Here is a 26,303-nt window from a genome sequence, read left to right as displayed (position 1 = left end):
GTACTGCACACGGTCATTCATAAAAGATAGCGCACACACTTGTCCATGCCTGCGCATATGATGGCATGACATTCAAATGCAATGCAGAACATCTGTGTTTTCAATACAACGCTAGACTTAATCACCATAACAGCAGGTCAATAATGCTTGTAAACTAATATAACACTACTGCACCAATGTAGAAGGTTCTGAACAGGAAACTGAAGAGAGCCGCACTTTTCCTTTTAGTGCAAAGTCAAACAACTGAATTCTGGATAGAAAGCAGGGTACAATGAATCTGAGGTTGCAATATATATAGGCCTACATGTTTTTTTTATAGCCTATATATGATGTCGATGTTTAACAAAAATAACCAAACGCCTTTGCAAACAACTGAATTCTGCACTGAGGCTGCATTTTTTTTTTTTTTTTAAATGTTTTTGATGTCTAAGATAGATTACCACACAGGCCTACAAAAATAACTTCAAAGGCCATTTGATAGACCTGAAATTAAAACGTAGCCTATTGGCCTAATTCCATTCATAATCTTTACACTAATAGATTCCATCAAATAGGGTAACATCTGTGTTTGTGTTTGTTTGTTTTTTGCAATTTTGTTTTTAAAAGTAGGCAAGTCATTGACCAACATCATATAGCCCTGCAACCGTTTCGCTTCCAGCCTAGACTTTCTCAGAGCACTAACCACTCAGACAGTCGCGTCTTTTTTTCTCCCATATGAAGCTCTGTCGAAAGCTGCTCTTCTGGTTATGCTAAACCCCGGAAACACCAGGAAGATGAGAGACAGTGCTCTCAGTATTTCATTTGTTTGCTGTTCAAAAAGACATTAGAGAGTTAATCTGTCACGTTCAACCACGATGGCTGCGTCAGCTATTTTTATTTTGGACCTAAAAGGCAAGGTAAGAGACATTTCATTCTCGGCAAACAGTTCCAGGGTGCGTTTACCTCGGGGGATGTTATCAAATGTAATATTTAGCTGTATCTGTGCAAGTCAACAGGTAGCCTACATGGGACGGAGTGTCTGTTATTTTATGAGAATTGTATGGCTTTTGCTGGGACGTCAGTGAAATGGGGGCTAGTAAATAGGTTAGTAATCAGAGTCTGTCGACTGCCCACCGTGACGAGTGGAGTGGACTAACTTGGGCTGTGTGGAAAGTATCTCCGCGCGCAAGCGGTTTTTGTGGGAAAAGTCGTAAACCTATGATGATAAATGCTCTTCATTTAAAGAAAATCAATCAGTGCTTGCAATCTACTTTTATGAGAATACCCTGTTGCTGCTCATTGATAGGTGGAGTCTGGAGGAACAGGTGCGCTCAACTAACAAAACTCGTTCTCCAAGAACCACCTCGTGCACCTTGCCTTATCATAGAGGTAGGCTGTCAATTGCATGGTGAACGTCACTGTAGTTGACAATAACGGAGGTGGGTGATGACAGCTGTCCAACAACAACCTCTCCTGAGTTTCAAATTCATTGGCTGCTATCCTGCTACATTGGCCAATTGGTTTTACATAAAATCCATGGTGTGGTAGTCACCCATGATCACAAGGCAGTGCTTAGCTCCCCGAGGAAAGTAGAAAACACAGCCTGGGGGTATTCATGAATTGCATCTACCCCAGATGTGGCCTGGACCCCAAGCAGTGCTGATGAAAGCTTTTCCTGTGTCTAACCTCTGAGCAACTCAATATCTCCACCCAAGGAATTTCTCCACACCCAGGCAATTGTTCATTCATGACACATAACCTTCAATAGTAGGCTATAGGTCTCTGGCAGGTAGCCTACGCCAGATACACCTTATGATTGCCTGTGCATTCAAAATCAGGATCACAATGCCAGTGCCAAAATGTGATATTCCTGTCAGTACTTATTAATAATGTGAGAATTTTCTCAAAATGCTTGCTTTTGTCATATTGTGTTGTTAAGTCACCCGATAAAGTTCAAGGGAATCATTAGTGATGTTTTAGTAAAATCTACAGGTTTTTTTCTTTAATGAGCAGACTGTGTCAGCAGTACTGTAACAGCTCTTGTAGCCTACAGTATTGATCTTCCCGCCAACAGCAACACTCTTGAATTTCCCCTGTCTTCAAAATAACAAAGCCTGTTCTGTCCATGGGAACAATTCAGCGCTGAAGAACAGTGTGTGACATGATTGCCCTGAAATTTTATCTTGAGGGTACACTTTATATGCTTGTTGTTCTTTGGATGAAATTGTAAGCTTAGGGCAGGGGTCCCCAAACTTTTTTCTCTGGGGGCCACATTATCGTTCCTGACTGTGATCAGGGGCCGGGATCAATCATGTGGGCTGTATACTGGGCCACTGCCTGTTATAGCCATAATTTCTAGCACGGCAATCGCCATTACACGCTGAAGAAGGGCTCTGCCCGAAACGTTCGTAGGCGAATAAATAATAATAATAAATAATAAATAAATGCTTCCTTCATTCATAATTTCTAGCACAAACTAGTTCATCATTACAAGTGATTTGCAAAAGAAGTGAGTACTTCACGTTTTTCAATTTGAAATACCACAGGTATTCCTTTTCATTCTTTTGTGAGTCTTTGGGACAGTTCAAATGGTGAGATGCAGAGAGGTGGAGGGCCGGTCAAAGGGGCCTGGCGGGCCGCATCCGGCTCCCGGGCCTTAGTTTGGGGACCCCTGGATTAGAGTCTTGACAGTGTATCGTAAAGACCCAGCCCAAAACATTCAGCAGCCAAGACATATCACCTCTGTGAATAGCAAGAATAAATTCACATCAAGGATTATTATTATTTGGGAATATACTGTACTTGTTTTTTTATATGCAGGCTCATTTTTTGTGTTTTTAATCCATTATCCTCTTTACCTGAAGAAGGCCGGATGACCGAAACGTTGTATTAAAGTTTGTTGGTGGAATGGACAGTGTGCGGGATTTATTTACACTTGAAATCCATTATCCTCGACTGCCATTTCCAGATGGTTTTAGGTGTGTTGACTGTAGGTACAATGGTGAAACAAACCCATAAAATAACCATCCTAATCTACCATCTAAACAGATGTACTAAAAAGTACCAAGCAGATGCAAATGTTCAGATGAGTTTGCAGAATGCTTAAAGAATACCAATCAGTTCTTGATGGCAGCACGAGTGTCCCCATTGATCATGAACACGACACTTCAAGCACAAATCTTTGTTGCAATGCACAGCATGCCCAGTCTGTGGAGTCACCTTGTCCTGTCCTCTACTGTTCACCGCATTCATTTTTCTTTATTCATCTGAGTCTCATATACTGTTGTCCCCCAGACCCTGATATTAAAAAAGAAATATGATTTATTTATGAAAAAGATTATTGTCTTTGCCCCTGCATCCACTTACGAAGTGTACAGTATGAGAGAAACCATTGCACCAGGGTTCAGTATGGGGGAAAAAACAGTGTTTTGCTTCATTAGTCTCTTGGGCTGTTATGCACACAGTACTGATTTGGTACCATGGGGACAAGGTGATGTTGATTCATTTCCATTGGCTGGTAAACACACTACCCATCTGTGGTTGTTATTTCAAAGAGAATTGAACAAGGAATGTCACAACAGAATAATGAAAAAGTGACGGTTAAATGGCTCTCTGCAGAAAACTGAAAACAAATCAAGACCTACAGAAGGGAAGAGACACAGTTTTGTACACAATACAGTATGTGACGTGCAAACACTTACCACCCACCAGTGGCATTGTCTCTGCAGATAGTGAACAGACTACCATTGACCTCATCCAAGGCCCTTGGCTGGCATTGTGCTGGGGAACATGGCATTGTGGTGTAATGCTGAAAGGCTGTACACAGTACATACTGTAGATATTTAGGAGGAAATGGAGGCTTAAAGGCCAGTGGTTATGAGAAGATTGGCAAAAAAAAATGGCAATACTGTATTATGATGGCCTGATTTTCATCGACTTTCAGGAGGTGTTGCGTCATTAGGAGGACGTAGCCTGCCTAGAATCATGCAGCATGCTATTAGGAATCTTGAGCTGTTTAACATGAAAGCATAACATACATCAAGATTACCATAAAAAATGGTGGACCCATCGTTGTGATTTCTTTGAATAAGACCGTTGTGTGGCCAGGAAAATGTGAAAACATCAAAATAATAGTATTAAAACGTTTTGAATGAGAGTAAATTAATTGTGCTCTCATCTTCTCTTTAGGTCCTAATATGTCGGAATTATATGGGAACCATCGACATGGGGGAGATCGATCACTTCATGCCCATCCTAATGAAGAGGGAGGAGGAATCGGAGCTCTCCCCGGTCCTCAGCCATGGATCAACCCATTTCCTCTGGATTAAGCACACCAACCTCTACTGTATCCTTGGACTGCCGTGTCTTCTCCATACAGTACATCTCTCCATCTCCTCATTGTTTAAAACTGAACGGCTACCAATCTTGTACTGTATGTTCTTCTCACACAGGTCATTCATTCATCTTCATTACTCGTCTTTTTGACGGATTTATATCTTCTTGGCTGCTGCTCTCTGTCCCACCTATTGTGTTTTGTTTTGTTTTTGTTTGTTTGTTTGTTTGATTTTAAATTAATGTCTGCTCTCAATTACTCTTACATTGACTATAAATCCAGTAACCACAGACCTATTTAAGTCAAAGCTTGTACCTTGTACTTGTAGTGATGAAGAGCTCTGATGTGGATGTGTGACTGTGTGTAATGTATGTTTTTGATGTTTATAGGGACCCCCTCGAAAAAGAGATGGAACATCTCAAGGGGCTATCCCTTAATAAAAGAATTGAATTGAATTGAATAAAGCCACTACTATGTGTCTGGCACTTTTTCCCTCAGAAAGCAGAAATGGACCTTAACACAGCTGCCATTCAGTGGTTGCACTGACGAAGAAGAACTCCAATGCAGCCCTTGTGTATTCATTTCTCTACAAAATAGTTGAGGTCAGTGCTAGTGTCCAGCTGTGTGCAAACAGAGAGATGTTGTGTCCAAGTGCTCAAAGCAGCCTCTCGGCCAACAGTGGGCTTACAAATGTTTATGTGGCCATTGGCCATTGTGTGTTGTGTTTTTATTAATACTTTGTTATGGGCAGTCATGGGTAAGCGGTTAGGGCGTCAGACTTGCAGCCCAAAGGTTGCTGGTTTGACTCCCGACCCGCCAGGTTGGTGGGGGGAGTATATAACCAGTGCTCTCCCCCATCCTCCTCCATGACTGAGGTACCCTGAGCATGGTACCGTCCCGCCACACTGCTCCCCTTGGGGCGCCATTGGGGGCTGCTCCCTTGCACGGGTGAAGTATAAATGCAATTTCGTTGTGTGCTGTGTGCACTTGTGTGCTGTGTCGTGCTGGGTCACAATGACAATGGGAGTTGGAGTTTCCCAGTTGGGCTTTCACTTACCAAATGCCATTACATTGCAATCACACAGCACTTGTAACAGTTACAAACAGTTGCCTGTGTGTGGCAAGTGGTTCATGTTTTTTTTTTTCTTCTCCCCTTTGCCTGCATGCTTCAGGTTTTCACAGAGTACTTCAAGGTGGTGGAGGAGGAGAGCATCCGGGATAACTTTGTGACGGTCTACGAACTCATGGATGAGGTCATGGACTTTGGCTTCCCACAGACGACAGAGAGTAAAATCTTGCAGGAGTGAGTACGGTGTGCTCTCTGTGTGCAGAAGCTGAGTTTGTGTTGGTAGCAGACTTTTTTTTGCAATCTCCTTATTAGGGCAGTTAGACCCTACAGTTAGGGTGTATTTCTTGCCTTCTCATGCTTCCTTCATTGCAAAATCCTCCTGTTACCCAACTATGCCATTTTAGAAAGAATACTGCACAGGCTTCTGTGGACACAAAATAAAAGACCTCATCACACAGCAAGGGCAGTCTCACTATGTTCGAAAGGAAACATTTTGGATTCGGTTTACTGAAATGTACCCTTTAAATGGGCACAATCCTGACACAGTGATCCTGTGTCAGCTGCATGCATGATGGTGCTTAGTAGGGCTGTAACGATACTGTATCGAACCGAGAAATTGTGATTCACAGAGTCATGATACTGTATTGTGATGCAGGAATGCAGTATCGTGATATGCCCTTTAAAGTTATTTACCCTTCAGTCCAGAAGACGACCACATGCTATGGTGTGGTAGTGCTCCAAATCAATATCATTATTATTATTTTTTTTAATTTTCCAAAAGATGCATTTAAAAAATCATGGGCTGTATCGAACCGCAGGTCAAAAATCGTGATACGAACCGAATCATGAGTGTATTGTTACAGCCCTAGTGCTTAGCTGGTTGATTTATTGCTTGTTATGTGTTGTTTTTCCTTCAGCCTGTGATTGTATTTGTAGAGGTCCATATCCAGTACTGCTTAATGGGAATTATGTCGTTCTGCTCCTGTGCACCCACTGTCCTCCCTGAGCATTTTATTTTGGCACACCATTCGCAATCCTCCACAGAAACCCAGTAAAAGAATCAGCAATGGCTGTATATCTAATTGACCCTCACAGTAGGCCTGCGAGCTGGGTGATCTACACCCCCACATCACCTCACCTCACCTCACATCACCCCACACCCACCGCTCTGGTCCATTCTGCCCCTCAGCAGGAGTGCCCTGGCATGGGCACACTCACTACCATGGCAGCCAAAAGAGAGGGGGCAGAGCAGATGTAGGTCTGTGCTTTTTATGTTGCCCGGTCCCTATTTTGATGCTAATTCGCTCATTTTTTTCTGGCCATTGGCAGATGCCCCTCGTTTGCATCTATGAAAAGAAAGGGCTTTTTCAGAAGCAATCAAACACACATGCTTTGTCTTGTCATGTGCAGTTGGTGTTGTTGCACCGCACCACGCTAACCCCTTTTAGCTATTACTGACAAAAACTGAGCACATCATCTAATAAAATAGAAATTACACTCATTCTTTTAGGAGATCATGCGTAACGAACTCCACAAAGCCACCATTAATATGATGGAAAGTGTGAAATATGCTTTGATGCTTTATTCATTTCCCCAGCTCATTTACCAGTGCTATTTTGTGGGAAGCCGTCAGGGGGGGATAAATAGGTCACTTGTCCCATGCCCAGGGGGAGAGGGCCCCCAGAATTTGATCCTCATTACATTGTATCGATTGGGTTTGGGGCCATTTCAGATGTCTTTATCCTGGGCCCAGCAAAAGCTGTCAATGGCCCTGTTTGTGTGAACATATAGGGTTTTGGTCCACTATTCGGAGTAAGCAGAACGAACAACCAAGCGCTCCTTGGAGAGAGAGAGAGCCAGGTCATGACTTCAGTTGAAGGGTGTTTTCTGGGGGTGGAACAGGTTCAGAGGCAGGGCAGAGGAGCAGCATTGATTTCCTAGCAGTAGAAAAGTGTTGGGGAAATCAGATCAATGCAGCTATTCCTCAGTGGCAAAACATGGCTTTGGAAAAAAAAGAGATTCAGACGAGCACAGGCCAAGCTAAAGGATGGAGAGTGTGAGAAAGAGAGAGTGAGGAAGGGAGGGAGGAGTGAGGCTCCTGCTACTCTGTTGTTCATTGCTGTGTGGTAAACAGAACCGTGATGTGGGTGGTGAAAAGAGAACAGCATCCACAACTTCCTCTGTTTACCTCTAGACAGTTCTCACAGGTCAGGCCATTTTTTTCACTGTGTGTCCATCACCTACAAAGACACCTTGCAGAACCGTGATGTGGTGGGTGGTGAGAACAGCATGAAAACTGAAAGTAAAGTCTGTGACACCAAGCTCCCGTTTTACTTATTTAAATGTAATTTTTCGGGCAGCATGCCCTTTATCAGACATGTGATTTTGTTAGTCCTGCACCCAATCTTTTTGAGGCGGATGTGCATGTTTTTCTCCTTTTTTACAATTGGTGAGAACAGCATCCACAACTTCCTCGGTTTACCTCTAGACAGTTCTCAGGTCAGGCCATTTTATCACAGTGTGTCCATCAACTACAAAGCCACTTTGCAGACAACAACGTCCTCCTCACAGTTTGTTTGGAACGTTCTATTGTTGTGACTCAATCATTCTATTTGCAATGAATTCCATGTTTCAGAACACAACTCATTTCTAGGCATACTGTACTGTTGTATGGATAGTATAACCACATTTCTGATATTATTTTAAATGCATAGTAAAACAGTTGAAACATGTCCTGAGTGAATGTTCCGCAGATTTTACGTATTTGTTTTTATTTAATTTGGTTGTTTTGTGACATGTCTTGTCTAAACTCATTTCCTCTTCTTCCTATGGTCCAGGTACATTACTCAGCAGAATTTTAAACATGCCCTGAGTGAATGTCCTGCAGCTTTTAACGGTTTTAGTACCTTTGCTTTTTATTAGTAGTTCAGTCTGTCGCATGACTTATCTAAGCTCCTTCCCTCTTCTTGGTGTGGGGCAGGTATATCACCCAGCGGGGCCATAAGCTGGAGATAGGAGCTCCGCGACCCCCCGCCACCGTCACCAACGCCGTGTCATGGAGGTCAGAGGGCATCAAGTACCGCAAGAATGAGGTCTTCATGGACGTCATTGAATCTGTCAACCTGCTGGTGAGCTGGTCATGCTAAGGATTTCATCTTTAGAAATATGCAACCTTTTATTAATGGTTGTGGGGCCAGCTATGGTGTAATGGTTAGGGCGTTGGACTGTAGATCACAGGGTTGCAGGTTCAATCCCCACCCTTCTTCCCTCCATGGCTGAAGTGCCCATGAGCAAGGCACCTAACCCCACACTGCTCCAGGGCTTGTATCCAATACCCTGTAAATATCGGTAAGTGGCTTTGGATAAAAAAATGTCAGCCAAGTGTAATGTAATGTAATGTTTAAAAGCTTCAAGACAAGTGAGCATTTGAGAAAAAAAATGTAAACAAACAACAAGAATTGAAAATAAACAATGGGCATTTCGCTTTACTTCTATTTTTTTTTTAATCCTGAACTTGCTTATTTTGATGATTTTGAGTCAGAATACTAGCATTGAGTTCACCGCAGGTCAGGCTCACATACCTTCTGAGCAGCAGGTTCAGGAAAAACAACCTTTCCCTCCACTTCCTGGAATTCAGCCTCGGACAAACAATCCCCGATTTCCTTTAATACACGAGCCTCAGTCTGGCCTAGAGCACAGCCGCCCTCAGCCCACCGTGACTGGCATTCTTTTGGCCTTTTGCGGTGGTGTGATGTGATGACAGTTTCCATGGACCAGGAAACCAAAGCGTGAGTAGAGTAGTGTGCCCTCTTTGGCAGCCTGATGCAGGGGGGGAGGCTAAATGCCTTATTGCTTTCTAATTGGACATCACCATTCACCCGTGCAGCCCCCGTAATGGCCTCTCTTTGTGACGGGCCACTTTCTCAGCCCCATTCTGTCTGCAGGATGATTCAGAACGCTTGTTTTTTTTTGTTTTTTTTTTGTAAATACATGTCCTTTCTCTCCTTTTTTTCTTTCTATTTTGTTTTGGGTTTTTGCCTTTTATTACAATAGCACTGTGAAGGGAAAGGGGCGAGTATGGGGAGAGAGAGAGATGGAGACATGTTTAGTTTTCTTTTAGTTTGGAAATAACTCGTGCCAGATTCAAACATGGGTCCCAATGGGCAATGTTGCCTGTTTATGATCAGGTTTATTTGCGCACTGTGCCACAGCACCCTCAATAATTTGAACAGCTGCTTCTGTTACTTTTAACTTTCTCCTTTTGTGATTGTGAGACAGACAGAAAGAGGGAGAGTGTTTTTGTTTTTTGTGTTTGCACCGCTCCCTAAATGCTTTCATGGTCATGCCTTGTTTCTATTCTTTGGCGCTGTGTGCGTGTGTGTGTGCGCGTGTGCGTGCGTGCAGTGGCGGAACAATTGCACACAGCCAGGGCCCCAGAGCAAAATACTGATAGGGCCCCCCCATACAGCCTGCCAAGGTCATGATAGCGCCCCCAACAACCAATACTGAAGGGCCCCGGGTCCATGGGCAAATGCTCTGCATGCCCAGGCAATAGCTCTGTCTGTGTGTGTGTGTGTGTGTGTGTGTGTGTGTGTGTGTGTGTGTGTGTGTGTGTGTGTGTGTGTGTGTGTGTGTGTGTGTGTGTGTGTGTGTGTGTGTGTGTGTGTGTGTGTGTGTGTGTGTGTGTGTGTGTGTGTCTGTGTGAGAGAGATTTGTTGTACCTGTCCTTGAATTATTGCATGGGCATGTCTTGTTTGTCTCCTGGCGCAGGTCAGTGCCACGGGCAGTGTGCTGCGCAGTGAGATCCTGGGCTCCATCAAGCTGAAAGTCATCCTGTCCGGCATGCCCGAGCTGCGCCTGGGCCTCAACGACAAAGTGCTCTTCGAAATCACGGGCCGTAAGTTGACACATTCACATTCACATTCGCACTCAGGGCTCTAAATTAACTTTTTTTCATCACTAGCCAAAATGGCTCATGTTAATCTTACTACAGTAGTTGTCAAACACTCACTAATGGGACAAAGTGGCTAGTAAATTGATCTTTACCAGCCAAACAGAAATTTCAGCAGTATTTGGCCTGTCGGCTGGTGTTAATTTAGTGCCCTGCTCACACTCCCTCTCTTCACCTATCACACTCTGTCTTTCCTCCTCTCTCCATCCTCATCCTCTATTCCTCTCCCTATCCTCCTCTTCCTCATTTCCTCTACCTTATCTCGAATCCCTGTCAGTCTCATTTTCTTTCGTTGGGCTTCGGAGTGCCGGATTATGCGGCCCCGGGCGGACGTCTGTGTTCTAATCCTCCCCCCAGGCAGTGGGGGTAGGTGGGAAATATCCCGTGTGCTGGCTCTCACCCCAATCACCACACCCCTGATATTACAACCATGGCCGGCGTGTGTGTGTGTGTGTGTGTGTCTCTTCCTCCCCTCCCTCCACCACCACGCTACGTGTGTCTCTTCTACCCTCTGTCTACCCCCCCCCCCAAACACACACACACACACACACACACACACACACACACACACACACACACACACACACACACACACACACACACACACACACACACCATGTTGTGTCTCTCCCCCCGCGCCGCAGCTGGCTGGGTTGCAGACTAAACAGTGGGATAAGGTGGTCACGTGACATGCGGATCTCAGTTTTTTGACACGGCCTGAAGTATGATAGTGGTGATGAATACAGAGTACAGCGCGTATGGGATCTGATTTCCACAGGGAAACAGTGAAATGATTGGATTGACTGCACATTGGAGTGACTGTACAGGGCCACACCATATAGGATGTTTCAAACTATTTTTCTTTTGCTAGTTTTGCTAGAATCAAATCATCAGAAGCTTGCCGTGAGGTTTTCTTCGGGGAAGCTGAGGGGGAGAAAATACTTTGTCTGTTCACAGAGTTGGAGTAGTGACAAATCATACATGTGTGTTCTTTCCTTCATGAGGACTAATTGTGGGGGTTTGATATTAAGATAGGGGAGAACTATAGGCTTTTGTTCTGTAGATAGCAATCATGGAGAGTAGATTAGAGCAGATCTACTTGTACATCCTGATGGAAATTGAGGTGTTTCAATAGCCTCCACATAATACAGATAAAGCACTTGGCAAGACAGATCAAGCATACTGTATTGTACAGATTAGCACACAATCAGATCTAAAGCAGATCAAACATACTGCACACATATGTACACACACTGTCTCTGTGTGCATAATAATGTAACTAATAATTGTGTGGCATAATTATAGTAAACATAATTTGGACTTTTTGATTTTTAAATACTCCTGCCCTCAGCTGTAGAGAAACGGAAGGAGGAGAAAGAGTGCCCTCTTATGGCAGGGACGTGTAAATATTCACACAGCATGATGAGCGGGCTGCCGGGCAGAGCTGTATGATCCATCTGTGTGACTCAATCCCACTATGAGCAGATCAGTAGGTTTTAGGAGGGAAATCCCGTTTATGGACTTGAAAGGATGAAGCAGATTACACCAACCCAGCAGTGTCACCAACACGATGGGAGACGGGACAGGACGGGTGCAGGCGCAGGGCACTGCACAGTACAGTGTCCAATCAGTGATCAGCGTTTCTTTTGAGCGAATTCTGTCTGATGCAAGGCATGGTGTTACAAAATAGCTGGATTTCAATCGGGATTTAATCGTGGCAATAGTGTCGTGCCTTCGAGCGCCCTTGAAGCCAAAACATACTGGCAGGCTACTGTCTACTTAAGTTTCATGCTATTGCCTCTTACATAATTATTACAATGTAGTTTTGTTTTCTTCATCCTGTATATAATTAATTATTGGTTATATTTCATTTTGTTATAATTTAAAAGAAAATTCTGCAAGAAATCACTGATCGTGATTCCGATTTTGAGCCAAATTCTCGTGATTATCATTTTTTCCATAATCATGCCACCCTACTCTCTAACATTGTCTGCTTCAATGGTCTGGCACCTGTTATTTTGGATGTGCGCTGTGCACCCCAACGTCCAAATGCCAGGTCTTACAGGTGCCAATCAGAGCTGGAAGGTGGTGATGTGGCACTTCCTGTGTGACCTTTAGCGGGTGCCAATGATGTCCTTAGGTGGCCATCATCCCCCATCAGGCTGCCAAGGGCAGCGAGCCAAAGCCTTCCACCCACCAGCGGTGCCCCTCACTGGGGTCTGTGAACCTGCCTGGCCCCTGTCCTCCCTGCATCCCATGGAGAATGTGATGTATTTTTCAGAGACTCACAGATTCACATGGTGTGCTCACACATCCGGACTGCTTGATTTTCCTCTGCTCCTCTGTCACCTGGGACACTCTGTGTGTGTGTTTTTTTTTTCATTTCATTCTGTCTGTCTATCATTGTGCACACAACTTTTTGGCATACGTATGCAAACACATCCCCTACTTGGCATACGCATGCAAATACATCCCCTACTTGAATCAGCTTGTTGGGTTGCTGTGCATGTCTTACATTTTCAAACTGAGATTGACGGCTGTAAAAACTGACTGTCTAGTTGCACGTAAGGTCATTGGTCATCAAGTGCTATTATGCTGCCATGATTTGGACTATCTCGTATATAACTTGAAGTAAACAGACGCTCATTTGTAAACAGGACCACCCTGCCTGCCTGGCATGCCCATCAACGCTGACTGAGTGACATGGAGACTTTATTGGTGTTAGGTTTGATTGAGAGGGGAAATTGCAAATCGCTGTGCCTGGGTGAATACATTGTGTACCTGTCCTGAATATAAATCAGAATGATGTCTTGTGTGTTTGTGTGTGTGTGTGCGTGTGTGCTATTGTGTTATGTATTGAAGGGGAGAAGAGCAAGGCAGTGGAGCTCGAGGACGTGAAGTTCCACCAGTGTGTACGTCTGTCGCGCTTCGAGAACGACCGCACCATCTCCTTCATCCCCCCTGACGGCGAGTCGGAGCTCATGTCTTACCGCCTCAACACAGCGGTCAGTGGCTCACGACTCCTTTGCTTACACAAAAGGTTTGAAGTAAGGAGTCCGCACACATAGCCCCATAATGCACGCCGTACCATCTGAGGTACACTGTAATAGTCATTGAAATGTGTAATTACCATTGTACGTACTACTCTAACATGGCATAACATGGGGGGTTTAGGGATTCACTACGACTCGGTCATTGCCATTCTGGTAACAACACATGTACAACACCGTGTCTTAACGGATTAAACATTTAAAAAGGGATTTTAAGTATGCAGACTCCTTACTCCAAATTTACAGTCAGCCTTTGTCCTGCACCTTTTCCTGGGATGAGTAAAATATTCACCCTCTGCTCATTTGCGTCCACAGACTCAAATGACTCAAAAAAAAAAACCCCTCAAAATACCCTAAAATGACTTTTCTCAGGTGTATTTTCACACTTCACAGTGTTCTGTCACTCTTTCCCAGTCCTGACATCCTGGATCTGGCCGTTGCCTCTGCAAAGACACATTCAGAACTTCGAAACTTTCAAAGGGCCTTCTTTAACCACATTTGATTAATATTCTGTCAGAAACACAGCAGTGAAACTATGGATGTCTGAAATGTCAATGCGAAGTTTTAAAAGTGATCCCCAAAATATAACGTCAGAATCCACCATGCGCACATCATTCATATACGGTATTTACCCAAACCCAAATACACTGCAAGATAAAATAAATATCTTCACCGCCATTGTAAAGTCAAACTTTGGCTCTCCCACTTTTGTCCCAACAATACAACACGCCTACAAGACGAATGATGCGATACGCAATGATATTTTCCAAACTGCTGGAGAGACCGAATGTACAATACACTGTGAGCCTCTGTTTGCTGTGTGAGACGAGACGTACCGGTATGGTGCTTTTTGAAGGGAGAGGCCGAGCTGGAGAGACAATAGGGCCTGATGGGAGCTGCCATGCCAGGCTAGAGTGGGGCTGGGCTGAGCTGAGCTTGTGTGTGATTCATTACCCTGCGCCTGTTTCCTGACAGGTGAAGCCTCTCATTTGGATCGAGAGCGTGATCGAGAAGTTCTCTCACAGCCGAGTGGAGATCAAGGTGAAGGTATGGGACACAGGCGGTCAGCCAAGCGTGCCTCGCCGCGCCGCACCGCACCGCGCCACACCGCAGCCCAGGGTTACCGCTCGGCCCCTTCCAAGCTGCGGCATGCTGGCTGCCACAGTTGCTTTTGACAAGGGGGCACTTACAGGAGTGTTGCTAAGTGCACCTCAGCCATAGCTAAGGCTGGAGGGACGTAGTGCTGGTGGTGGTGGGGAATATTATTTTATGTGAAGACTATTATATAATAATGCTAATAGATCATTGAAAAGCCATTAAAACTTTTATATATTTTTATCATTAGACATTTTATGCATCTCGAGGGAAATTAAGACATCCAATTGCTTAGAGAACAAGCACATCCATGGGCACACTTATTTCAGAGCATTAGAGTCATAAAATTGTAATACACACTATTAGCACAGTTTGAGTTGTTTATATTGATTGCGCTTTGTTATTACGATTGCTGTGGCTTTTGGAATTGAATTGCTTTGTGCTGGGCTCCTGGTAATGCCGCAAATACGGCAGCAAGATTCTGAAGCTTGATTTATTCTTTTCTTAAATCTTATCATGCAGGTACTGTGTGGCGGAAGTGTAATTGGACAGCTTCCTACTCCTCATGTGGCACAGCCATACTTACCATAGATAAGATACTGTATATCTTGGAATGGCACTGACGGTTTGACAAATGGGGGCGTGATCAGTGTTAGTGCTGATAGGGCCTAGCCACCTAAGGCATGACTGTGGACTCACTCGATCAGGGGTGGGCAATCCGTTTTATCTGGCCCTGGATATAATTTTAATGTTATGCTGCTTCACATGAAATATGACATTTTGTAAAGAAATCTTAGGAATTACATTTCCAATACAATTACCGGTAAGTTATATTCATGGGGCCTAGAGAAGGTGGGGTCTGTTTTAAAGGTGTCTACCCTCAATATAGGCCTAAATTGCATGGGGAAATCCTGATTTGTGGTCATATTACGGCCCTCGGAAGACTTTTACGTTTCCCCATCCCTGCACTAGACACTGTCATCCTATTCCTGTCAGATTCTTTGTCATGGTTGCAGCCAGGTTCTGTTGTACAGTCATCTCTCTCTCTCTCTTGCTCTCTCTCTCTCTCTCTCCCTCTCCCCCTTACCCCAGGCTCGTAGTCAGTTTAAGAGTCGCTCTACTGCCAATAATGTGGTGATCCTGGTGCCGGTTCCGAGTGACGCTGACTCGCCCAAATTCAAGACCAGCACGGGCCAGGCCAAGTGGGTCCCCGAGAAGAGTGCTGTGGAGTGGACCATCAGGTCCTTTCCTGTGAGTTTTGGCACCCACTATTCACAGCTTTGACTCTTTAACTATTTGACCTTCATTCATCTAATTTCATACCTCCATTTCATCTGAGGTATTCATCTGAGGTATCCTAGGCATTAACAGTGTATCATTTAGCACAATTGCAGTACACATGCAAAGAATATTCCAGTTTTAAATGGTAAGGGGGCAGTATTCGGTTTGTGCACGAGCCATGTACCGTACTCTTTTATTTATTCCAAATGTGGCCTTGTCAACGGAATATTCCAGAACTTGTTTTGAACTGAATACTTACAATATTCTGTTTGAAATCAGGATAATGGTTTATATTACTGGTGCATATAACTGCAGTCAGTAACACATTTAGAAAAATGGACAGAATATCAGCAATAGACAATCATGACTAGTTTGCATTGAAAACACACATATGAGGTGAGCTGTTGTGATCTTAACACAGATCTTAATTCATGAGCTCGAGCTCAAGCATTCCTGGAGGCATGGGGCTTCTTGTGCAATGCTGCTACGTGGAATGACTATGCTTTGAAATGCTGTTGGATAGGATGATAACATCTTAAATTTCAAAAAAATGTAGTACTGCTCAAGTCAAGTCAAGGTTTTTTAAATGCTGTGTCAGTTAACAGCAAAGACAAGGCAGAGAGTCTTTCTAATACACTGAAGATGAAATAATCTTTTAATAAAAGTTAAAATGACTTTAATATAACGGCTAAATCATATTTGATTAACTTAAAAACTAAAAAAAATGTTTCAGCCATAGTATGGCCTTCAGTCATCAAAGCGTCTAATACTGTATGTCCAAGAACTTGCAGTGATGCCCAGTAGCATTGTTCAGAAAGCTGCACAGTGTATCATCCTCATCATCCTCATCCTCATCATCATCATCAGCAGCAGCAGCAGCAGCATCAAAGTCCATCAATCCTGAAGGACTTTGTCCATCCAATCGGTTGAAAAGTGTTATTCCATACGGTTTGTGCTATTTGCAGCTAAGTGCAGATGGCCCTGTACTTAATGTCTGCCAGCTTGGTAGAGAACAGGGCGTTCTTCAAAGCTTCCCTCCCCCTTGCAGAATTGCAGGCGTGACTTGTTTTACCCGTATCGGCTTGTTTTGGGATACTCAAGCCTTCTGAGTGCATGGGGTCCATTAGCCACACAGCCTGCCTGCCCAGCCCAGTGCTCCATCCCTGACAAATCTCCAAACAATCTGCAGAGGGGTGCGGTCCGGGTCATCTCTATCCCTCAAGGGACAGGGGAGAAAATGTGGCGTTTTCTTTTGTTATGTTGCCAGTATCGGAGCTTTGCAGCTGTGGCAGAAAGGCACACGGGGTGGGCAGACGGGGAGAGAGGAGAGAAGTGTCCGAGCTGATAAAAGGCGCTGCGGAAATGAGGACAGGCCTGATGGCTGTATCTGATAGGTGCAGTGAGTGGGGGGGTTAGCTCTTCTACAGCCACTGTGGTTTACAAAAGAAGCAAAATAAACAATGAAGTCAACCTTCAGGATGTGGTTCTGAAGTTGAAGTTGACAGCCAAAGTAGAGACTCCTCACCCATGAGCCTGCGTGCCTGCCTGTCTTTTGGAGGCTGTGCCACAGTGTTGAGCAGGAACTATGTGGCAGCTTTGAAAAATGCAAAAGTGTGTGTGTGTGTGTGTTTGCTTGGCTGTGTGGATGAACTGCAGAGGTAGGTAAGGCAGCACTCTGCATCACAGGGTGATTTAAAGAAGTCACATGAGCACGGCTCTACCTCGTCAGCACTTTCCTCATCTCACTGTCCTCCTTTAATTAAAGCTTGTGATGATGGCCGTGCCTGATCTGTCTCTGAGCACTTATTAGAACTTATCATATCACCACTGGATGTCCTAGGCGGCTCAGAGCATTTATACAAGTTGCACTAGTCTGATGTGCAACATTCTATACCTTGCACATTTGCATTAACAAGGAAATATGGGCTTACAGTATGTTCATGCAAGCGTGTATGAATATAAGAGAGAGATGGAGGGAGTCTGTGTTTAAGGGTTAGTAAATTTGGTGTGTGTGTGTTTGTTTGTGTGAGAGTATGTCGAGCGAGATAATCAGTGTTTGCAAGTAAGTGTTATAATACTGTGTGTGTTTGTGTGTGTGTGTTGTAAAGGGTGGAAAGGAGTTCATGTTGAGAGCTCACTTTGGACTGCCAAGCGTGGAGAGCGATGAGCTGGAGGCCAAGCGACCAATCACGGTCAAGTTTGAGATCCCCTACTTCACCGTCTCTGGAATCCAGGTGGGTGGACTGTCTGGCACTTTACTGACTTTTTACCATACCAATGTGGGGATCCTATTGGTCGACCCTACTGTATTTTACTTGTCTATATCAGACATTATCAAATCTATTTCTGAATTTCACAAACAAGTCAGCGGATGGAACATGCAGGCATGTTTTTACTGTGACCCTGAGGTCTGTTTAAACAAAGATGTTTTATACTTTCTATTCACCTGAGTAACTCTGGAATCTCTCCCCCTATTCCTAAATTTGGGCTAGTGATTGTAATGATGGACTTTAACTCTGCTTTCATGCCCAGGAGTGAATTAGGGAAAGGAACTTACTTGTCTTAACTGCACAAATAGATGTAATGTAGGGTGATTTGATATGCATGGTGTTGGGTTACATCAGTGGTTCCCAGACAGGGGGTTGGGACCCCTAGTGGGTCACGGAAGAACTGAAGGGGGGTCGCAGACAAAAGGAGCTTGAATTAGACTTGTATGGTTAATCGATGTATTTGCTGTCCTGTGGATTTCTAGCAACATTTCTTGACCATTAATATTGCTAGATTTTCCATTAAGAGTTTGTCCGGTAATATTGCAAGAAATCCATTTCAAAGTTCAAAAGGGGGTCCCCGCTGGAAAAGTTTGGGAACCACGGGGAGACATTATTACAGCCCGTGAAGTCCAGTTGCCCGTCTATGGCTAACAGACTGTCTGAAAACTGAACTGACATTTGACATTTGACCTTTGAACTGACCTGTGCTTCAATCCTAGGTGCGCTATCTGAAGATTATCGAGAAGACTGGCTACCAGGCTCTGCCGTGGGTCCGTTACATCACACAGAGTGGAGGTAACGACTGACTGAAGCACACAGGCTCAATTTGCTGCACTGTCACACAATCTAGCTTAGAATTTGTGGGGAGCAGGTCTGGACTGGTCATCTGGCATAGCGGGCATTTCCCGGTGGGCCCCGCACCCTTTTGGGCCCCTATTTTCAGAAATGTAAAAAATGTTTAAAAAAATCTGCACTCCACTAGTTGTGAGGGGCCCCTTTAAGCCAAAAGTGCCCGGGCCCTATTTCTCCCCCAGACCAACCCTGGTGGGGAGACAATGGTGGCTCAGCAAAACGATACCGGATACCTTGTCTTACTCTGTTTACTTATTCATATACAGTAAATGTTTAAAGGGAATCAGGACCAAAGTCATGACTCACGACGCTGCCGATATTTGAGTTTCGTGGAAGCCAGCATGCCCTGACATCTTATCACAAATCTGTGTAAGAATCTGTTTGTCTTGGCTGTTTCAGTAACACGCCCATGCAGTCAAACTCAACAACAGAAATAAATGTTTCTTCTTTCACAGCTATTCACACGCTCTAATGTTAAAAGGAGAATTGCTTCCAATTTCTGTTGCTCACACTATGCTAGACTTGTCAGTGCCCTAAGATGCTTCATTTTTTTTGTTTAGTCCATCTGAAATCCTGGCCAGCTAACGGGTGAAAGGGTTTGTTTACATACAGTAAAATAATTTCAAATGTTATGCAACATCAGCAGACACCTTACAACACAGTACTAACCTTTGGGAACATATTGGAGTATGTTAAGACGTTCCATAAAATATGTAAACAAACACATGCCCCCAGCTGGCCAGGAGCTCAAAGAGCTAAACAGAAAAATGATGTGCCGTTGGGTACTGACAAGTGAAGGGTAGAGAAAGAAATACAACTGCATGTTGAAAGTGGCCAGAAATGCTCCTTAACGCCATCGGCAAAGAAATGTGTTGCTTACCTTAAGTACTGCGAGCATCGATTGTGCAACTCGCTTCATGGCACAAACATTTGTCACGGCCCTAATGTGGAATTGAGCCTGAAGGTCTCTAGTCTCTGGCTAGCCATGTGGTCGCTACACTAACTCTACATCACTGCCACTCACAGATTACCAGTTGCGGACCAATTAGGAAGGAGAGCCAAACACCCCAAGAGCCCAAGAGGATCTCTGTTGCCTCAGATCTGTTTTTCCTCCCCCGACTTGGATGTTTCCGAAACACTGACAGCAGAGCACGGGAGGGGAATAAGTTATACTGAATGGCTAGAGTCGACCAACACTTCCAACTGCTAATGTCCTACATGTACAAAGCGTTGCGTCTGTCTGTGAGGTCTTCCCACCTTGCAGAGAGTTTTATTTGAAGAGAAAAGGACTCTGGACTTTTTTTTACATCAAGCCCTCTTTCAAATTTCTACTTTTTTTGTTTTACTCTTGGAATTGATTGTCTTATTAAATTGTCTGTGTTTTCTATTGTAAACCGTCTAATATCTGCAGGATGATTGAGGAGAATATTGTTAGCCGATCGTGTGTCTGTGGCTGATGGAGTGCAAGGGATCTGAAGTTGCACTGTCTGCTTTTTTATTACTGAGAGCGGGTTTGTAAGCATAATATCCAAAGCTCATGAAATTAATACCAAGAGCACAAAGATCGATGATTAAGACCGAAGGCCTTGGCTCGTGCCAAAGCAAGAGCTGTAACACTATACACAAACTAGAGACTTTGTATCGAGGTGAGCTGCAGTAGCAGAAGCGGCATAGAGACCTGAACAGTTACAGCACTGTGCAGTCATCATCCTCCCACATCCTCATGTCACTGGAACAGACATGCCGTGTGCACACACAGCAGACAGTGAAACTTTACTCTCTCTTTCTCTGTCTCTGCCTTCAACTCAAGTCAGCATCTCCAGCATTTTCTCCCAAGACCAAAATGCAGTAGCCTAGAAATGCCATACCCTACATTCAATGCTGGCTACTTACTGTATGACGTTTTTTTTACTGGAAACTGGTGGAAAAGAGATGCAAACTCTCCCAGGGATAATAATAAAGCTGTGCTTTCCCAAAGTGCTGGCACTCCTCCACTCCACTCCACTCCACTCCAATCCTGTATATATTTTTTGGCCATCCAACTGTACTGAAGTAGGTGTTGCCACAGGGAAGGTGCTCTGAGTCCGAGTAACTTTTTTTGCTTATTGGGTATGCATCACGCTCCTTGTGTTATCAGTGATGCTTCCTGCCTGGTTAGGATGCGATGGGTTTACTGCAGAGGCTGCAGAATTTCTTATTGGTCGTCTGTATGAAAGACAGAACTTTTCTTTCGGTTCAATTTTTTTTTTCTTTGTTCAAATTGCGGCTTCACAACAGAGCAGCAGTATGATAACTGGCCCTAATATTTATTCCATACCAATACACAGCAGTGTGCTTTTAGGTTTATTTAATAAATACTATGTTATATTCATGGGGGATTTTGAAATGGGTTTATGAATGAATTTTGAGAATAAATAAAATTTTGTAACTGAGCATCATGACTAAGTACTTTTTTTAAATGAAGGGTTCACATTACTGACTATACTTGTGCAATTCTGTATGTTTGTCATTAAGGATTCATCCCCCATATGCACACAGTCACATCATTGTTGAGTAGTATTGTGTGAAAGGTAAATTATTTTGCATCCTTTTTACAATGAAAGAAATATTAATGAGAAGTAATCAAATCCTTAGATCAAAGTACATGTGCCTCATATGTTTTGATATCCATGAATGCACAATTGGTAGGAGGTGGTCTCTGCTGGGGGGGGGTCAAAGCAAAAATCAGTCAAAGCACCCGAGGCCAGCACTCTTATCGTGGCCTGCATGTGTGCAGCCGATGCCTGGGTGACAATGGGTCAAATAAATAGAGGGCCATTGTGGCGTGACGACGGCCCGCTGGATGCGTCACAATAGGACTGGTTGTGGTCTGAGGGAAGTGGCATTACCCAGCACTGCTTGGTACTTTCTCGAGAAAACAAACACACACACACACAGGCACACGCACACACACACCATGCAACAAACACTCACACACACACACACCAAGCACACACACACACACACACACACACACACAGGCACACGCACACACACACCATGCAACAAACACTCACACACACACACACCATGCAACACACGTACACACACACACACACACACACACACACACACACACACACACACACACACACACACACACACCATGCAACACACACACACACACACACACACACACACACACACACACACACACACACACACACACACACACACACAATGCATCACACAGTATCTGTCTGTGTGACTCAGCTCCAGTAACACTTCAGCTGGCTCTGCTGCCGCTTTATGGCGTGCTTGACATATACTATACTGCAGCCAATTACACAACGCCTGATGCTCGCCCACCACATATCACACGCACACACACACGCACACGCACACACACACACACACACACACACACACACACACACACACACACACACACACACACACACACACACACACAGCTACAGGACACCAGGGAATGAGATGTAAAATGAGGCCAGGATAATTGATACAGACATAATGGCATGTCAGTATGAGTTACACACACACACACACACACATACACACACACACACACACACACACACACACACACACACACACACATACACACACACACACACACAGGAAGCAAAATAACAGAACAGAACTGTCAGGTAGACAGAGGGAGACTTCGCACATGCCTGAAGCTTTACAGCTGTCATGCACAATAATGTTCATTTGAAATAGCACTTTTTCTCTCTCTCTCTCTCTCTCTCGTTCTCTCTGCACACACAGAGGCCATACATGATGTACATTCTTTATTTAGGACTGTTTGTGTGAACAGTCGAGTCAACAGCAGAAATCAGACAAGGATTCTTCAAAGGTTGAAAAGATCACCTTCATAACACAGCATTAATACTAAAAAGCACTTGCTTACAGTAATTAAATGCCATAACATGATACCACATATGAGTGGCACAATCGGAATAGGCCGCTATCATAAAAGTGGTTACACTTCACATTGCGGATCCCTAATACCGGTAGTTAAATTTGAATGTAATAACCATTTAAAAAACATAATATTTCAAGTAATTACCATGTTTCTTGAGAATTACTTAGCCTCATGTAGACAGACAGACAGACAGACAGACAGACACACCAGTATGTACAGTATGTCTGTCAAATCCATGAAGCCAACAAATGTTCTGAAAGCGGCATGATAATTACTTGTAATATAGTGTTATAAATTATTATTACATTGCAATTACTAAATAAGACATATTTATTCATATTCATTCATTTACTACCTTAATAGTGATCCGTAATGTGAAGTGTTACCATAAAAGCTTCACTTGGTTTGGTGATAATTAGATTTTTTCCCCTCCATTCTTCTCAAAATTTCTCTCATACTGTGCAAATCAAAAAAACAAATTGTATCCAAGCGAGGTGAAGAGGTATGAATTCACAACCATGCAAGTCAAGTCAGTGTTTGTTATCGGGGAGTTGCCTAGTCATGTTCTGCTCGCGCTGCTGATGCTCTTGCTGCCGGCTTCCCACCAAGACAGCGACCACGCACACACACACGCACGCACACACGCACACACACACACACCTCCAGTCCAGATGGACGTCTCTGCTTCTTGGCACGCGCTCCCCTACCCGAGTCACTGAAATAGAAGTGTGAAGGACAGACGTGTCGAAATTAATTGCAAGCCCAGGGTGTTCGCAAAAGGCCGGGGCGGTGTGAATTGAAAGAGTGCCATGCCTTTTTACAGCACAGGTCCAAGGTCCATATCCGTCCCCAGATCATTTTTTTTCTTCCCTTTTTCTGTTCTGATGGACTGACTACCTGCAGAGAGGAGCCACTTCTCTCCACAGATCCGTTTGTTTGTGAGTGTGTGTGTGTGGCAATCACACGGCGAATCATTGTTGGGAAATCGGTTTATCGTAAAAACATTTTGCCACAAATGCGACTGAGTGAAGCAGATGCATATCCTCAGTTGCAGTGGGGTCATGTGCTCATTTTGTTTCGCTGGCTCGGACCACCATATCGAGGCACAAAGCCAACTAGGTGATGGACAGCGCATCCTCAAAAAGCCCTTTTTTATACGCACATCAGCAGTTCTCCTGTCCCCAGTCCCAGCTCAGACCAGCACATCCAGGCCCTTTGACACATGGGTCAGTTGTACCGGGCCCCAGGGAGAGGGGGGTCGGGCCCAGAATTGGAAACCCATTACATTGCATGGACTGAGGGGGGGCTTTTAGATGTTTTTGTCCTGGACCCGGCAAAATATGTCAGTGGCACCTGACCACACCACACAGCAGTCATATGAGCTGTGCCAAGCTAGACGTGGTCTCTCTCCGGGCGTCCCGCATCTGTCCCGAAATGGTGAACACGCCCGCCGCCCTCTCCCGCAGTCTCTGGCCGGGGCCCGTCTGCTCGATGACGAACGTGGCCAGCGCGTAGACGGCCGTGAGGAGCACGGTGAGCCCTCCGCCGGCCAGCAGCACCACCCCGGAGATGTACATGTCGTTGAGGGCCTGGCCCGGCTTGGGCATGTGGTTGGCCAGCGCCAGGTCCAGCAGCACGGCGCCACAGATGAGCAGCACCACGCCTGTCAGCGCCACCGCCTGGAACACAAGGCCCACCACACGTAGAGAATTCACAACTTTTAAAAAAATATATTTTTTGGGAGTTTTCAACTTTATTTAGACAGGACAGAGAAGAGTAGGACAGGAAATGAGTGGGACAGAGAGACGGGGGAGGATCGGGAAATGACCCAGATCGGGAATGGAAGCCAGGTCGCCCGCGTAGCAGTCCGGTGCCCAGCCGACTAAGTCACTCTGGACCGAGAATGAACAACTTTAACTTCATTTATTAAACAGGTAAACCATGGCTACTGCATGAAAACTGTCAACATTTCAACTCTGCATAGTTGGATTTTTACATGATCTATTTTAACAATGTGTGCAATATCTTTTACCTGTTTATTTTAAACAATCTGTGCAATACTTGTTTTTTTGGGGACCATCAACCTGTCGAGGGACTTAAGATCAGAAATTCGCCTTTATGGCTATAATCCTGAATATTTTGCATTTGTTGTAGCCCCTTAATGCACGCTGTTCCACCAGTGAGAGGCTGTAATAGTCACTGAAAAAACTTGACTATAGTACAATAGTACTACACCACTTTGACAGTGCATAGGGTCTTAAGTAATACATTACGACTTGATCATTGTCATTCTGGTAAAAGCTAATTTATAAAAGGGGCATTGTCCTACTGGGTTGAATGCTGTTAATATATGCTGTCCCTTTGTTAAATAAATAAACTTCAGTTCCAGCCGTGGCTCAAACGGTATTGACAACACATTGTCTTTTACGCACGGGGACCCGGGTTCGACTCTCTGCCACTCGTATTCCTGTCGTATCAAATAAATGCATTAAAAAGACTCTTATAAATATTTAAGTAAATAAATAAATAAAGTTGAAAGGTCACCAGCAGGTCCGCCAGCCCTCCGCTCTTCAGCATCTCGATGCGGCGCCGGCTGCGTACGCAGTTCATGTCCTGCACGGCCGAACTGAGCAGCTGCTTCAGCAGCACGGCCAGGGCCAGCAGGCAGAGGGCCGTGCCCACGCCCAGCCGCCACTCGCTGGACACGCTGGTGGTGGTGGAGAGCAGGCCCACGCCACCCAGGCCGCAGCCCAGGATCAGCAGCACGGCCACGCTGTAGCACAGCAGAGACTTGCGCGGCTCACGGAACCACCACAGCTCCACCTGCAGAGGCAAGACAAGGCAAGATAAGGTGAGGCGAAATGTATTTATGTAGCTTGGCAGACACTGGCAGCTCAATGTGTTCTAAAATCAAATATTAAAGTCTGAAACATGTTGAATAAGATGAAGCAAAAAAAAAGTAAGTGGGCCCTGCCGTGGCTCAAGCAGTAGGGCACCACACTGCTACACCAGCGACCTGGGTTCGATTCCGGCCTGTGTCTTTTGCTGACCCTTCCCCTTCTCTCCATCCTCAGTTTCCTCCTGTCTGCCTCAACTGTCATGTCATAAAAATAAAGGCCCCAAAAGCCCCCTCCCAACATGTGTACAGTTTATATACTGTATATATAAATGGTAAATGAAGACCTGCTCGTCCAGCAGGTCGCGCTGGATGCGGGCCGGGTCGGCCATGGGTGGCACCACCTGGGGCTCCTCCTGGGCCACCGGGGGGAAGTCCTCCAGCTCTGACATGGCGGCGGCAGTGACAGCGGCGATGGCCCCCGGTAAGCCACCGTCACTGGTGGGGAGGAGCACTGTATGATGGTTTCAAAGCCGAGGCGGTCTCAGAACGGAACCTGTGAAATACACAGTACAGGGAAAAACTGCACTGAGGCTAAGCATTCAGAGGTGGACAATCACGATGAGTAGCTGGTTCTACTTTTGAACACTCAGAACGGAACT

The 26,303-nt window shown here is 44.8% G+C and overlaps 2 protein-coding genes across 2 annotated transcripts; one reads left to right on the top strand and one right to left on the bottom strand.

The window, feature by feature from the left end:
* Positions 1-724: 724 nt before the first annotated feature.
* ap1m3 (adaptor related protein complex 1 subunit mu 3) lies at positions 725-21,312 on the top strand. Its single transcript, XM_063201197.1, has 12 exons — positions 725-896; positions 4,168-4,324; positions 4,847-4,914; positions 5,485-5,615; positions 8,362-8,509; positions 10,152-10,278; positions 13,195-13,337; positions 14,358-14,429; positions 15,570-15,728; positions 17,867-17,992; positions 18,748-18,823; positions 19,907-21,312. Exons 1-12 carry the CDS (start codon positions 855-857, stop codon positions 19,927-19,929), a joined length of 1,272 nt encoding a protein of 423 aa, XP_063057267.1. The 5' UTR covers positions 725-854; the 3' UTR covers positions 19,930-21,312.
* A 1,346-nt stretch (positions 21,313-22,658) lies between these two features.
* LOC134450319 (transmembrane protein 125) lies at positions 22,659-26,095 on the bottom strand. The gene is made up of 3 exons (XM_063200172.1): positions 25,989-26,095; positions 25,350-25,628; positions 22,659-24,484 (listed from the first exon to the last, which is right to left on the bottom strand). The coding sequence occupies exons 1-3, from the start codon at positions 26,091-26,093 to the stop codon at positions 24,179-24,181; spliced, it is 690 nt and encodes a 229-aa protein (XP_063056242.1). The 5' UTR covers positions 26,094-26,095; the 3' UTR covers positions 22,659-24,178.
* Positions 26,096-26,303: the final 208 nt, after the last annotated feature.

The sequence above is a fragment of the Engraulis encrasicolus genome, chromosome 6 (assembly GCF_034702125.1).
Source record: "Engraulis encrasicolus isolate BLACKSEA-1 chromosome 6, IST_EnEncr_1.0, whole genome shotgun sequence".
In the NCBI taxonomy this organism is placed as follows: Eukaryota; Metazoa; Chordata; class Actinopteri; order Clupeiformes; family Engraulidae; genus Engraulis; species Engraulis encrasicolus.
Note: the sequence above shows the minus strand (reverse complement) of the source record. Positions and strands in the feature narration are given on the sequence as shown.